The sequence below is a fragment of the Heloderma suspectum genome, chromosome 1, assembly GCF_057233095.1.
Source record: "Heloderma suspectum isolate Gila_16-S chromosome 1, 16-S_ref, whole genome shotgun sequence".
Classification (NCBI taxonomy): Eukaryota; Metazoa; Chordata; class Lepidosauria; order Squamata; family Helodermatidae; genus Heloderma; species Heloderma suspectum.
In genome coordinates, this window is record NC_139458.1 from 72,989,955 (window position 1) to 73,006,448 (window position 16,494).

Here is a 16,494-nt window from a genome sequence, read left to right on the forward strand (position 1 = left end):
TGAATCACATGGCTGATTCCCAGATTGTAAATGGGATATCATTACATGGCTCTGGGGGCTTTTTCAGGCTATTTAATGCATTGGATTTTATGGAAATAGGCCCTAAGCAAATGTGAGGCCCTAGAAAATGTTTTGTATGGATATCCAGTAGGCCTGGAGGCATGACAGGTGTGCCTGGTGGGCAGGGCAGGAATGCACAATCTTGCCCCTTTATTGTGCATAGCCTCTGCTTGTGAAGAAGTACATCCAAACTGGCCCAGAATTTTTGTGTCATTACCTCTTCTTTTCAGTTTCCTAGAAATCTATAATGAGCGGGTTCGGGACTTGTTAAGGCAGTCAGACCACAAGAAGCCATATGCACTTCGTGTCCGTGAACACCCTGAGATGGGTCCGTATGTACAAGGTGGGTGACTTTTGGTAGGACTTCAGATTGGTATGTGCACATTTAGGATCTCTCTCTCTCTCTCTCTCTCTCTCCCCAGTCTTATATCATCACGTTCCCTGAATTGTTTTGTCATCCAGTTTTTCCTTTGCTTTTGTTCATTGTTCTGAGCTCACCTCAGATTAAAAATGGGAAGAACTTGAGTAGTTCTGATCCATTAAAAAAAATTCATCTCAGAAGCCTTTCTCCCACTCCCATCAGAACGAATACCCCACTAGTTCTTACGAGGACGGGAAGACAAATGCTGCAGGGGGGAAATCAGGGGGTGGGGACCAAAAGCCAGACTTATGTGGCTAACTTGGGGAGGGGGGCTGGCTTTTGGCCCTCACCCCCAGAGCATCTGTTTCTTGCTCCCATAGGAAATAGTGGTGTCATTTGTTCCTATGGGAGCAGGAAGAATATGGAGCAAATACAGAAAATCAAAGGTAGGGGCTGGCCACCTCCATCTTTAATTTTCAGCACTCACCTCCAGTTTTGCCTCCTCATCTTCTGTTTCCTGCCCCCACAGGAACTGAGGGAGCAACTAATTCCTAAGGGTGCATGGAACAAGCACTGCAAGGATAAAATTGGGGGTGGGATGCCCTTCTCCACCCTGATTTTTTCCCACAAGGTTCCCCGCCCCTGCCTCAATGCAAATTAATTGAGGGAAGCAACTCCATTAGTTTGTACTGGGGAAGAAGGAAAAAAAGGAGGGGCAAAATCGGGGTGGTGGAGGTTACTTGATCCCATACCATGATTTTGCCCCTAAAAGGGTTTTTTTTTCTACTCTAGGGCAAACTAAAGGAGCTGCTTCACTCCAGTAGCTTGCACTGAGGCAGGAAAAAACACTGTGGGACATCCTTTCCCGAGTGCTGGGATTTAGAGTGTTTGGAAAAGGAAGTTTGGGGGTTGGAAGCCTCATGCCCAGTTTGAACTCAGTCTTTCTAGCCCCCTGGGTTTGAATCAGAACCAGGCTCGGAAGAATTCTTATGCCATCCCTACGTAGAACCCTATTAGAACTTTATTGCTTACTGTACCGTGTGTGTTTTGATTTAACATGCTCATTATTTTATGGTTTCGTTACAGTGTCTAAAGTACGATAATGTCTCTTGGCATTCACATGATTTAATCTATTTTTAAATTATCTGAAATATTATATGGAGGACAAGAAAAACTATTCTGCTGAAGTTTTAAAAATTCTTCTATTGTCTGTTTGCAGCTGATAATTTATTGATTTCTCATACCTGTATAAAGCTGCATCTTTTAATGCTTTTACAAATGATAAATCAGATCTTCTGCTACCCTGATAATGAGGTGTTTTTTTTAAAAACATTCTTGCCTGGAAAGAAATGGAAAATTATACAAATATTTAGATACGGTATTATTAAGTAAGCAGGTAAACTGTGGATCTATGAAGACAAAATAACGTTTGGAAATATTTTTTTTACTGTAAATCAGGAAGAAAGGCACACATTTCAAAACTTCTGGAGATGAAAACTATCTCAAGGGAGGGCTCAGTTCATGGCCTGAGGACTTCAGCTGCAGTGCATCTGGCAAAGCTGGGGATGTGGGCTTTTCCAGGTGCACCACACACATGTAGCAGCATCAGGGCCTGAGATCATGCTGCAGCCTTCAAGCTGTGAATGGAGCCCTCCCCACTATCCTTGTTAGTTTTGGTAAGCGACACAATGTGTTGGGTATGTCCAGGGGTTGTTCAGCAAATCCATATTATTTCCAGAGCAGATTGAGGCCCATCTCTGATGTTACTGTTCTCATTACCAGATAACATTTAGATAATTTACCCGCTGCTGCAGAATGCTTTCAAACTAGATGGTTTTTATCACAAGTGCTCGATACTGATGGGGTGATCCATATAAACAGGGGACTTGTTTTCTTAGATTGTGCTAGTTGCAGTTTTCATGTGATAGTCTTTCCAACAGGAATTAGCATAAATGTACGCAAGCAGTGAGCACTTACCACCATTCTGAACTATATGATCAGATATATCACATGAATTATCTTCCTGGACTGTAATGAATCTAAAAACCTTTATTAAGGGCTTTCCAGCCTTTTCTGAGAACAAGAGTAGCGTTGCTGTATATTATTAATTAAGCCCCAGTTATGAATTTGGAGATAGTGGATGGACAATCTGCTGAACAAGTAACATTTTTCCAAATAGCTAGGCATTTTTCACTTAAATAAAAAGTGGGATTAACGCAAACTGTTCCATGAAAGCTGTACTTTGTTTTATGATGGACGTGTATAGACAGGATGGCTTCTGGCAAATGAGAGAACTACTGTCAATCTGCAGAAATGGTGCTGAAAATGGTGTTTCTTGATGGCATTTATAATCAGAGAAGGGTGATCTGTTGGTTCCTTACTTTCTAATAGGGATCAGAGCAATGGCATAACATGGACATTGGAGGGAAAATGGCAACTGTCCAACTTCTGGGAATCGTGCTTGGGCACTCCATATAAGGCTGCATTTGCCTAGCATCTGCATCTTATGATAGGCCCATATGTTCCTGCAAAGCTCTGATGCACGTCTGTTGCTAATGATGGAACATTGCATTTCAAACTTTTAGAAGGGCTTGGCTAGATGCCTAAAAAAGGAAATACTGTCTTTGTTAAACAGTGTCATGTGATAGACTTAAAATGCTGTTGTGAGACCACATGAACTGGATTGATTTTGTACTGGTGATTCAGTTTGATTGAGTTACTGGTCAGAGGATACCTTGGTATATTTACATGCCAGTTGAATATTTAAAAAGTTTAAAAAGTAGGAGTATGTGGCACTTTATTTTTCCCTTATTTGTTTTAATTATGTATTTAGCGTAGCAGTGGCCCTCCAGATGTGTTTGCTACAACTCCCATCAGCCCTAGCCAGTATAGCGAATGGTGATGGATGATGTGAGTTGAGGACCAAAACATCTGGAAAGCCACAAGTTTCACACCCCTGCCTTAGAAGAACAATCAGTAAGGAAGGATATGACCTATATATTTCTGCATACATATATTCTCCTAGTTAATGGAAACTACTGATTGGAATAGGCACATGGATTTTTAAGGAATTTACAGACTGATTTCAATTAATTTCATTTATTTCATTTCTATGCCACCCAATAGCCAAAGCTGTCTTGGTGATTCACAAAAATTAAAATCCCAAAATTGTTGTTGTTCAGTCGTCTAGTCGTATCCGACTCTTCGTGACTCCATGGACCATAGCACGCCAGGCCTTCCTGTCCTGCACTCTCTCCCGGAGCGTGCTCAAGTCCATATTCATTGCATCAGTGATGCTATCTAGCCATCTCATCCTCTGCCGTCCCCTTCTCCTTTTGCCCTCAGTCTTTCCCAGCATCAGGGTCTTTTCCAGAGAGTTTTCTCTTCGCATTAGGTGGCCAAAATATTTCAGCTTCAGCTTCAGTATCTGTCCTTCCAATGAGCACTCAGGGTTGATTTCCTTTAGGATGGACTGATTTGACCTCCTTGCAGTCCAGGGGACTCGTAACAGTCTTCTCCAGCACCACAGTTCGAAAGCATCAATTCTTCAGCACTCAGCCTTCCTTATAGTCCAGCTCTCACAGCCATACGTTACTACTGGGAAAACCATAGCTTTGATTAGACGGACCTTTGTCGGCAAGGTGATGTCTCTGCTTCTTACTATGCTGTCTAGGTTTGCCCTAGCTTTCCTCCCAAGGAGCAAGCGTCTTTTAATTTCATGGCTACAGTCACTGTCTGTGGTGATCTTGGAGCCCAAGAAAATAAAATCTGTCACTGCTTCCATTTCTTCCCCTTCTGTATGCCAGGAAGTGATGGGGCCAGATGCCATGATCTTCGTTTTTTTAATGTTGAGTTTCAAACCAGCTTTTGCACTCTACTCTTTCACCCTCAACAAGAGGCTCTTTAGATCCTCTTCACTTTCTGCCATTAGGGTGGTATCATCTGCGTATCTGAGGTTGTTGATAATTCTCCTGGCAATCTTAATTCCGACCTGTGATTCATCCAACCTGGCATTTCTCATGATGTACTCTGCATATAAGTTAAATAAGCAGGGCGACAGTATGCAGCCTTGTCGTACTCCTTTCCCAATTTTGAACCAATCAGTTGTTCCATGTCTGGTTCTTACTGTTGCTTCTTGACCCTTGTACAGATTTCTCAGAAGACAGGTAAGGTGGTCTGGTACTCCCATCTCTTTCAGAATTTGCCGGAGTTTGTTGTGATCCACACTATCAAAGGCTTTAGCGTAGTCAATGAAGCAGAAATAGACGTTTTTCTGGAATTCTCTTGCTTTCTCCATGATCCAGCGAAAGTTGGTGATTTGATCTCTAGTTCCTCTGCCTCTTCGAAACCCTGCTTGTACTTCCGGTAGTTTTTGGTTCACATACTGCTGAAGCCTAGCTTGTAGGATTTTGGGCATCACCTTGCTGGCATGTGAAATGAGCGCAATTGTACGGTAGTTTGAACCCTCTTTGGCATTGCCCTTCTTTGGAATTGGAATGTAAACTGACCTTTTCCAGTCTTGTGGCCACTGTTGAGTGTTTCAAATTTGTTGGCATATCGAGTGCAGCACTTTAACAGCATCGTCTTTTAGGATTTTAACAAGAAGCTCATGATCTGAGCCACAGTCAGCTCCAGGTCTTGTTTTTACTGACTGTAAAGAGCTTCTCCATCTTTGGCTGCAAAGGACATAATCCATCTGATTTTGATATTGACCATCTGGTGATGTCCATGTGTAGAGTCGCCTCTTGTGCTGTTGGAAAAGAGTGTTTGCTATGATCAGCGTGTTCTCTTGGCAAAACTCTATTAGCCTTTGTCCTGCTTCATTTTGTACACCAAGGCCATGCCTGCCTGTTATCCCGGTGATTTCTTGACTTCCTACTTTAGCATTCCAATCCCCTATGATAAAGAGGACATCTTTTTTTGGTGTTAGTTGTAGAAGGTGTTGTAGGTCTTCATAGAACCGATCCACCTCAGCTTCTTCGGCATCAGTGGTTGGGGCATAGACTTGAATTACTGTGATGTTGAATGGTTTGCCTTGGATTCGTACTGAGATCATTCTATCGTTTTTAAGATTGTACCCCAGTACTGCTTTTCCCACCCTTTTATTGACTATGAGTGCTACTCCATTTCTTCTAAGGGATTCTTGCCCACAGTAGTAGATAGGATGGTCACCTGAATTAAATTCACCCATGCTTGTCCATTTTAGTTCGCTGATTCCCAAGATGTCGATGTTCAGTCTTGCCATCTCATGTTTGACCACATCCAGCTTACCTTGATTCATTGATCTGACATTCCAGGTTCCTAAACAATATTGTTCTTTACAGCATCGGATTTTCTTTTCACCACCAGACACATCCACAGCTGAGTGTCCTTTCGGCTTTGGCCCAGCCGCTTCACTCTTTCTGGCGCTGCTTGGAAATACCCTCTGCTCTTCCCCAGTAGTATATTGGACACCTTCCGACCTGAGGGGCTCATCTTCTGACGTCATCTCTTTTGGCCTTGTGATACGTTCCATGGGGTTTTCTTGGCAAGAATACTGGAGTGGGTTGCCATTTCCTTCTGCAGTGGACCACATTTTGTCAGAACTCTCTGCCATGACCTGTCCGTCTTGGGTGGCCCTGCACGGCATAGCTTATGGCTTCACTGAGTTACGCAAGCCCGTTCGCCACAACAAGGCAGTGATCCATGAAGGGGAAAAATCCCAAAATACAACATAATAAAAACATAATATAAAATCTTTAACATGCAAAATTTTAAAACTATTTAAAAAGTTTTTAAAAGTTACAATAAGATACTGGGACCTGATAAATCAATTGACATTAAAAGCCCCATCATATGCCATCAAATACCTGGGAGTAGAGGAAAGTCTTAACCTGGCGCCCCAAAAATGACAGTGTTAGTGCCAGGCGAACCTCAATGGGGAAAGCATTTAACAATGGGAGAAGGCCCTCTCCCTTGTTCCCATCCTGCAAGCTTCCCTTGGAGGAGGGCTTCAAATATTGATTTTAGTTGGTAGGTTCATATCAGGAGAGGCACTTTGTCAGATATTGTGGTCTCAAGCCATGTAAAGCTTTTTATAGGTTAAAACCAGTACCATGAATTGGGCTCAGATGCAAGCAGGCCAGAATTGGTATTATATGCTCAGACCTTCTGGTCCCTGCTGTCAGTCTGGCTGCCTCATTCTAATGAACACCTTCCATCCTGTGCAGGTTTACTCTGATGTAAATCCCGCTGACTATAATGGGACTTATTCACAAGTATGGTGAATTATGTGTGCAGCCTTAACAGTCAACATGGCCTTGTGGACTATTCATTCAAACTCACCTTAATTGAGTGATACTATGCGGGAACTCATTTGCACATAACAAGCTCTCTTGTCTGCAAATTATTCCCTTAAAGAGATGGTTCTGTGTACACAAAGGGTTGTGCCCATGGGGCTTCCCTTTCCATTGGAATGAACATTGCAGCATACATCAAGTTCTGGATTTTGGACAATATACATTAACATGCCTGGAAATGTCGCATATGGATAATTCTTCTGAAAGCAATCCGCTACTGTTTGGAAGAGCTAGAAAAAATAAATTCAGATTATGTTGATCCACATTCCTGCATCATATGAATTGGCAATATGGATAAAATAAGCTTGGTGTAATTTCTGGAACACATGGCAAAACTTAAGTTGTTCATTCTTGTATGCATTGTGCTTGTAACAGTCTAGCCAGTACTTTATAGGTAGCCAAAACAAACAACCCCCTCCTCACTGTTTGCAGGAGAGTTGTGAATGTAACTTTGTTTCAGTAGCAAACTGTATGTTTATGTATATCTAGAAAATAGTGAAAATGCGACTAGAGGCTGCCACTAAAAGCAGCAATCTTGTGTCCTTATTCTCAGCCCCCCATGATGTCTGGTAAAATGAAACATATAATCTGACATCATCATTGTCGGGGGGGCTAGTTCCCCCGCCTGCTCTACTTCATTGGCTGCTACTTGAAAGGGTATGGAAACTCAGAAGATGATGATGCCTGTCACATGTTTTATTTTAATAGATGCTAGCGGGGAGACAGGAGAAGGAGACAGGAGAGGTTATATGCAGAGAGTAGGGAAAACTTTCAGCAGCAACCACACATCTTCTGTAATGTCTGATTCTGGCCTTAGGTGTAATTAAAATATGCAAGTTAAGTTTGGTCCGATGCTTCATGCATTCACTATGACCTTAAATTTGAACACAGTGGCCATTCTTGCTTTTGCAGTAGTTTCATCTGTTTTAAACATACTGCATTTTCCGGTTACAAATCTCATTTTAAAAACAAAACAAAAACCCCATTACTAACCAGTTTGGATTATTTTCAGGCTATCATTATTCACTGTAAATGTTTTTGAGATCTTGGCCTTTTAAATGCTGAAAGCCTTTCAATGCTCCTTATTGGAATGGTTTCAACATTCTCTCTTACAGATGGTTCAACTGTTAAGGAACCAGCAACTTTTAAAGCAGGAAATGATGCAATCAAAGACAAGAGTTCAGCTCAGACAGACTTTGAGATCGTTCTGTGCTATTTAAAAGTGGCTGTTCTTATCTAAAAAAAACAAAGTTATGTTTTTTATGCCACCCCTTCTCTACCAGTGCTAACATGTTTAATTTTAAGAGTAAAATGTCCATTACAGATTCCATAAACAGAACATAAAAGTAGCCCTATTGGATCAGACGCAGACTTAATTGAATTCACTATCCCGTTTCTAACAGTGGCCAGACAGATGTTTCCAGGAAGCCCACAAGAGCATGAAGGCAACAGGCTTAGCCCATTCCCCCTCCCCCCAGCTATTGGTATTTACAAACATATTGCCTCCAAACATGGAGATTCTATGTAGCTGCCATAGATCTGGCAATGGCTCTAAGCATCTCTCCCATGAATTTGTTTAATGCCCCTTTGTGGCAGTAAATTCCATAAACTGTTAATGTTTTCTCTAAATAATTATTTTTCTTTTGTTTCTCTGTTCGATTCATATTCTTACTATGAACCTGGCTGGTTATTAAGATCTGCAGGAGAAGCCCTTTTGGGGACACCATTGCTCACAGGGGCCTCCTTGACGGGCATATGTGAAAGTGCTTTCTCTTCTGTCTCTCCCAAGTTGTAGAATGCATTCACCTCAGAATTACAGTTGGTTCCCACTCTCGCTGCTTTTAGAAAAGGTGTCAAGACACATCTTTTTAACTTGGCCTTTTTAAATGTTTTTAGTGGTTTTTATTGTTTCTAATGTTTTAATGGTGATTTTAGTGCTGGTTTTAATGTTTGTTGTTGTTCTTTGTTTATATGGCTTTCATTTGTTGTATACTGCCTTGGTGGTTTTTATGGAAAGCTGGTATAAAAATATTTAAAATAATTTTTTTAATGAATCCCTATCAAGTGTCTGCTAAGTCATCTTATTGTCTAAGGGTGTTTTCTGCTGTGGCACCCGGCTATGGAATGCCCTCCCCTTGGAGGCCCGATGGCACAGACATTGGTTTCATTTCGGCACCAAGTTAAAAACATGGCTTTTTATCAAAGCCTTTGAGGGCAAAATGCATTCCCTAAAGTAGCACACTGTTTTAACTGTTTCATCGTTTAAGATTTTAAATTGGTATTAGCTGCTTAATTGTTTAATATGTTTTTGGCTATTTAAATTATTTATTGTTTTATACTGTCTACATTGATTTTATCTATATGCCATCCTGATATCCTAATGATATAAGGTGGAATATAAATGTATAAATAAATAAATAAATAAACAAACAAACAAATGCTAAAAATCCCCATACTTCAGTCTTTTCCCATAGCCCTAATAAATCTGAAGAAATACTCAGCTGGTAGTTAGTTGTTAAACAGTAGCAGGAGAACCAAAAATGTCCCTTCTTCAAGCTTATGCAGAAAGAAAAGATTTTGGGCAAAACATTACACTTACAATTTTCCTGAAAGTTTAGTGTAATACCTGTGGTGAGCTCCTTGAGCTCCTGATGACCTCTGGAACCCAAAGATCTCCTTGCAGGTGCTGTCTCTGAATCCTGCTTCAGATGCTGCAGTAGAAAGGTATTGTAGAAGTTCATGTGACTCGTATTTCATCACTCTTTGTTTCTTTTGTAACATCCAAATTAGCATTTAGTAGCAACTAGCTCATAGACTGTAAAAAATCCCACAGACAATGAGTACCAGTGCAGCAGCACATCTCCCCGTGATGGCATTGTATATTAACTGCTACTGAAGAAGTTGCATCTCTGCAGTATGATGCTCTCCAGAGGGGCTGCAGCATCCTTTATTCTTGATCTTGTAGTTTCCGTTTTTGCGAGCGCATAGAACATTCTTTAGTTAAAGAATTGCTTTCTTTTTTTCGGTTGTGTGAATTTGTATTGATATGAATTGTATTGATATCAAAGTAGTGATAACCAAATCTCAGAATTGTTTGCATTACATTATTGTCAAATAAATTACTGTGATCTCTGTTTTCTGCACAATAAACAAATTGACATAGATTAGGATCCAAAGGACTGAACATGAAACAATGCATGTGCTCTGGGGGCTTTCCAGTTTCCTGTTCCAATGAAGCCTCTCATACCCAATGAAAAGCTGTTCCTAAAGGTCAGGAGACCCTCTGGAATGGGATTTGATGCAGTAGAACACAGTGTGACCATAATGGAAAATTGGCAACATCCCCTCCGCCACACACATGCACAAATACACCACCGCACATACAGAAGTGCTTTCCACTTTTGCATGGGTTCTTTAGATCCTGACTATATTAGGCCTAAACAGCAGGAAGAACATTCTGTTAACTACTGGCCTTTATTTTTAAAATCTCTTCCAGGGCTTTCTCAACATGTAGTTACAGACTACAAACAAGTAGTTGGACTTCTCGAAGAAGGAATAGCAAACAGGTATTTTGTGTTAAAATCCCCCAAAACATCTTAGTTCCTTATTTATATTGATTTCTCCAGCCATATTATTATACATCTTGGAGAAGAATTGTTAATACTTTCAAGGACATTAGACTCCTAGTTATTTTCTAGACAATCATGATAATATTTTAGTACTATCTAGCCTTGATTGTACTGAAAACATGAATACTTCCAAATTCAGTTATAATAAAATAGGTTCTGAGGACAATTCAGTTTTAGACATGTTTGTTTTAACTACTGTTCTTCTATAGGCTCTGAAAGATGTGTTTCAGTTAAAATTCCTATACTGAATTTTACAGTGTTCATATATTTTGGGATCATTATACCATAAGATAGAATGCATGACAACATAACATGATTCAAGGTGCTTTGAGATGTGGCCTTTATTGTGCAGTCACACTGCATCATTCACAGAATTTTATAGGGAGTCCGGATGTCTTGTCTTCCATTTGTAATGTTCCCATGTTGTCCTATTGCTTCTTCCATCTTCTTTCTTATCAGAAAAAAAAACAATTAAGGAAGAAAAAATGGAATATCTGCACAATGCCTTTTGATTGTTAATGTTAGGAGCCATCTGTCTGGAAGCACCTTAAGTCAATTTTGGTTATAGTTGTATAGTTTATGGTAATACAGTAGTATAGTCTGCAGCTGCAGTTTAGGTAGAAGGAAGTGCTTTACGGCTGCAAATGACTTAAAATGTTATGGCCAATTACAGCCATAATTTCCCCACAATAGGCTAATGGCAGCTGCTGTTAGCCTATCTCGCCTTTTATGAAGCCGGAGAGCCGTGCTGCATGAAATCTGGAGGACGTGCAGGTAAGCAGGGGCAGTCCATTGCAAACTCCACAGGTCGGATTCTTCCAGCTTCATTGACATCTGCAGCAGATTTCTCTAATACTGCCTGAGATCCAAAATAGACAACCCTACAGGGCAGGATCTAATGTGGGGGCCTTCTGTGTATGGCCAACCCCTTCCAGTCCCGGTGCCCACACAGCTGACCCAGCCAGCCCCCCAGAAGCACTATATCACAGCCATCAGTGGGAGGGACTGTGCATGCACTTGGACTGGAGAGGGCTAGCCATGTGTGGAAGGCCTCCGTTGGATCCTGCCCTAAGTGTTTATAAGTGTTCAAGCAAAGCATTTTGGCTTCAAACTTGGATTTATCTGTGTACTACTTAAATGTAAAAACTAAAAGCAAATTACTGACCATAACTCTAAGAGAACCACATGGTTCCACGTGGACCTATGGCCCAATTGGACTTACGGTCTACTAGAATTCATAAAATATAAAAAACATTTCCAGATGGTCAATGACCTCTGTGAAAAGGATAAGTAACACAAAAACTAAATAATCCAAATAAATCAAAAGTCAATAAAGTAACAGGCACATACCTAAAGCAAACGCATGCTTATGGAAAAACCAAGAAGAATATCCTGTGCACAATATACTAAGACAAGCCCATATAGGAGGAAAAGCAGATGGTTTACTATGATGCCAATAAATGGGTGTCATGGACAATTGAGATAAATAATGTAACTGTGGGTGGCTTTGGATGTTGTGAGGGAGAAAGTGCAAGTGACTTCCATGTTCTCTTCTCTGTGCTGCTTACTAGTAACACTTGAAGTTAGATATTGTATTTCCACCCATGCTCAGTAAGAGGCACAAGCTGTCCTTGCATTGGAAGCCTGTGCATCTCACCATGGCAGGAGATGCAGGAGCTCTTCCATACTAGTAACATCCAAAGCCACAACAATATTTATGTATGTATGTCCAGCAAAGTGGCAGCATAGGACAAGGCAATAAAATGGTCATTAAATGCATAAAACATTAAAACCTAAGAACTTTGGTTCCATGTTTGAACATCATAGCTTTTAAAAGATCCTATCCTTAGAAACATATTTATTTAGGTTTTGTATATGTGCAATCCAGAAGTACCAGCATGCAGAAAGGCATGTGATTGTGCACAAATTAATCATTTGATGGAATGTGCTTTCACATCTGGACCCAAGAGTAGATCCAGAGACATTCATAGCTGGCAACACTAGTAACCCCCAATCTAAATCTTTCTTTGGACTATGGTGTGTTAACTTGATACTTCGGTTTTTGCATATCCCTGGGTTTTACTTGCCTCACAGAAAATGAAATATTAACTCTGCTTTTTCTTGTGTGTAGAATTACAGCAGCTACACATATTCATGATGCCAGCAGCAGATCTCATGCCATCTTCACCATCCAATATACTCAAGTTAGTCCCATTTTCTATTCAAGCATTTTTGAAACACATAAAAACAATGCTTATAGGCTTTGTTCTGAACAATTAGGCCACAGTATCAAACTAGTTGGAAGCTCATAAAACTAGTTTATTTCAATGGGACCTCCTAGTCTACATGTAGATTCTAGTCATTTCTTAAAACAGGGCTGGAGAAGATTTTTTTAAAGTTAAGAGCCATATTCCCTCAGGTAATCTGTCGTGGGCTGTATGCCAGTAGTGGGTAGGGCCAAAGCCAAAAGTGGGTGTGGCACTCCCTTGTCTCTTTCTCTCTCTCTTTGACGTCCTTCCCCTCTTCTTGCTCTGTCCCTTTCTCTCTCCATCTTCCTCCACACCCAGTGGGCTGCCAAAGGCCCTAACCTATATACCTGATGGAAAGCTTTAGCTTTTCAGCCATTTTAAAGTGCTCCTTAGACTAGCACACATTATGATTGTACAATTCACTGAAGCTCTGTATAAGGATCTCATTGTTGTAAAGGACATGGCATATATTCTTGTGTCAGATGGTGTTTCAGTGTGGTAAAATCTTGCATGCTAGTGGACATGAACTGGAGGACTGGTTTTGGCACATCATTTAGCAGGTCTTATGCTGAACCTACAGCTGCTTTGTAATCTTCTTGGAGAATCCAGGAAAAATAAAAATATCATACACATGTGAGAATAATTTTGTTTGTATTCATACGAATTATTCTAATACTTACATTAATTTCCTTTCAGGCTATACTAGAGAACAATCTGCCCTCTGAAATTGCAAGCAAGATCAACTTAGTGGACCTTGCAGGCAGGTAATAATTTGATTCCTGACATAGCATTGAATCAAGCAGTTGTTACTAAATTGTCTTGCTTTCAGAACAATTTCCACATTTACTTATTGGCCATGGAACTTCTGTATGTTACACATGATTCTGGAGCATGTTTAAAGCATTCTGTTCACACAGGCTAGTGGGCAGAGGCACCAAACCTGTAATGCCTTCAGCATAATCCTGCAGCTTCAGTGGAAGGGAAAATCAATATCTGTGTGCAGGGTATCTTTCAAGGAAGCTTGCCAACTGTTACTGACCTTCTCATGGTTTCAGGGTCCTCCAGAACACAATTTGAAAACCACAGCTGTAAACTGATAGATGCCATATTACAAATTTTACTTTTCATAAACTCCATTCTGACATTGTTTATAACTGTACAGTGAAAGCAAGGAAATTAAGCTAGAATTGTCAGTCATGTGACCTTGGGGAGAAACGGGAGGCAAAGGAAGAAGAAGAAATGGATTTCATAAGACTTGTATCCAATACTAAAATGGATTCAGTAAAAGTGTGTTTACTGTACATCATACATAGGAATACGTTCCTGTTAGTTTAATACTAGGGTTAGCAAGATGAACTGAAAAGGCATGCTTTGGAATGCTTGTGCCTCCTAGTGGGCATACACAGGCCATTTTGAAGGAAGTACATGTACATTATTTTAAGTAAAATTGAAGAGACACGTGCACTTTAATCTGTTGAGGATAAATGAAAGCAATTGGGACAGACGGAGAGAGAGTTCAGGGAGATATTGGGGCAGTTCTCATGATCAAACAAGCCATAGTGGCATATACTAATCCCTGGTGTGTGCCAGGCACCATTTCCCTAATTAACTGTTTTAACTGTTTTTATGTATATTATTGCTGTAAGATGCCTTGGAAGGGCTTCTGCCCTGAAAGGCGGCCAAGAAATATTTTAAATAAATAAATAAATACCCACCTGGGTGCAGCTTGCCATGTCTGAACCTGGGCAGCATGGCTTGTTTGAGGGGGATTAAAACAAGCTATTATGTCTTATTTAAGCCATGGTGACTTGTTTTGATTGTGCGAACTGGGTGATTATCATCCCCTCTAATAACAAACCTGGGGGGGCCAAGTGCCTATCAACTTGGAAGCAAAATGCGACTGCCTTCAAATAAGGTAGAGGCTTCTGCATAGTTGGGGGACTCCCTTGGTCTGCAGAAATATAAAGGTTTATAAATTGAATGTGGCCTGACAAGGACCTATTCTCAGTGATGTCTGGGATCTACAAAATGTTGAGGGGAATTTGAGGTATGGATTGTTAAAGCTGATAATTTTTTTTCAAATGGAGGGGCAGAACTGGCTTGATTAAGCCCCTAGAAGCCTATTATAATGTCCTTGAAAGGGTTCTTCGGATAGGATGGATGCCTGACATGACGTTTCTCCCCTTTCCACATTATATGAGGAGATTTTAGGACGAACACCCTCCCCTTTCTCATTCTCTCACCCCCTCCCCATTCCATATAACAATAAAATTTTCAGGTTCAGGAATGGCAACCAGGTTCAAAATTTAGCCTTTTCCTCCTCTTGAAACCTTCCCATTTCCTATCTGTGAGCCCCAAACAGCACTACGTTCCTGTCCCAGGTCAGCTAGAGCCATGAACAAGAACACAACATACATGTGTGTGTGGCTTCAGACTGCCCATGGGCAGAATTCACCCACAGATCCCTCTGTCTCTCTCTGGAGGAAGGGAAACCATCTACATCAATTCTCGCTGGAGCCCCCTGTGCCCCCTGAAAAGCTCCTCCACAAGGTTGTGCGACAGTGATGACTATATCTTTAAGATATGTAAGAATGTACAAAAATAAGACAGCAATGCAATAAATAATAAATACAGCTCTTTTTAATATTAATTCATTGACAGAAGACACTTGGTTTGAATATTAAGTAGGGATGGATGAACTTCTGGTCGATCTCAGTTTTGTGTGTAATCAATCATAAAGTCTGTTCTGTCCTGTTTTGCATCAGTCTGTGTATTTTTTTTTAAACCACACAAAAATTATACACACTGTTTGAGTTGAGAACTGCATTGCAAAATTAACTGGATAACTGTGTTCCAATCTGCATATTAGTCCAGAAAGTGCAAATTATGTCAGTTCACTTATAAATGTATAAAAGAAGGAATACTATCTCCATATAATGAATGAAGAAGCCTGTGAAGAAATGCCACGTAAATAATTGTTGATGTTCTGTAAATACTCTGTGTGACCTCTGAGAGGCTATAATGTATGTGGGTAGACCTGAGCCCTAGTGTTACTGTGTTGAAGGCCTGTTTTAATAGTAGCTGCTTGGTGATGTTCTGAAGGGAGAGAGAGAGATAATTGCTGTGAATATATAGATGGGGACTGGATCAGGTAAATTCACTTCTGATTGGCTGGGGATTCTAGCTAGGTGGAAAAGAGCAGTTGGATATTGACAGTTGAGGATTTAGGGTGGGGGTGGGGAGAGAGAGAAGGTCTTTTGGTTGGGGGGACTTGTTTTAGATGGACTAGGAGAAAGCAGAGGAGAAACTGAATAGCTAAGGCCTGAATATTAAGCTATTCCTTCTCTGTGGAATAACCATACATGGCTAGTGAAGATCAGGAATAGGGAGCAGGTAGCTGGGTTGTGCGGGGGCTGCTGCCCTAAGATGTTGCCAGAAGAAGATTACTCAAGCAGGCAGTAAAAATCCAGATAGACTGTCCAAGCCACCAATAGCACAACATGAGGCACTCTGATGTCAGAGGAAGATTGTACCCAAGAGCTGGACCTGGTTGGGAGTGCATTTGGCTGGGGTGGAGGTTTAGGGAATTTGATCTGAAGTAAAAGAAGTCATTAAAGGCTTCTATTAACAACAGTGTTTCTTGATTGCTCAAGAAGTGTCAACAATCATTCTTTTAAAAATGCCAAAGTAAATATTAGTATTCCCTTCTGTACAAAATATCCCTTTAATAAATTAACTTGTTTAATAATTCATCTTGTCTCTAGTGTTGGTGCCCATCTTGTGCCTAAGCTTCTTATACCAAGCTACTAGGAGGTATTCTCAGATTTATTTATTTATTGCATTTATACCCCGCCTTT

The 16,494-nt window shown here is 40.6% G+C and overlaps 1 protein-coding gene across 1 annotated transcript in view; it reads left to right on the top strand.

Annotated features, from left to right (window-relative positions):
- STARD9 (StAR related lipid transfer domain containing 9) overlaps positions 1–16,494 on the top strand; it is a 173,519-nt gene that overhangs the window by 82,230 nt on the left and 74,795 nt on the right. The window contains exons 7-10 of the mRNA XM_084846678.1: positions 291–403; positions 10,256–10,325; positions 12,520–12,592; positions 13,334–13,401. Of these exons, the coding sequence (XP_084702804.1) occupies positions 291–403; positions 10,256–10,325; positions 12,520–12,592; positions 13,334–13,401 (324 nt within the window). The remainder of the gene's footprint in view (positions 1–290; positions 404–10,255; positions 10,326–12,519; positions 12,593–13,333; positions 13,402–16,494) is intronic.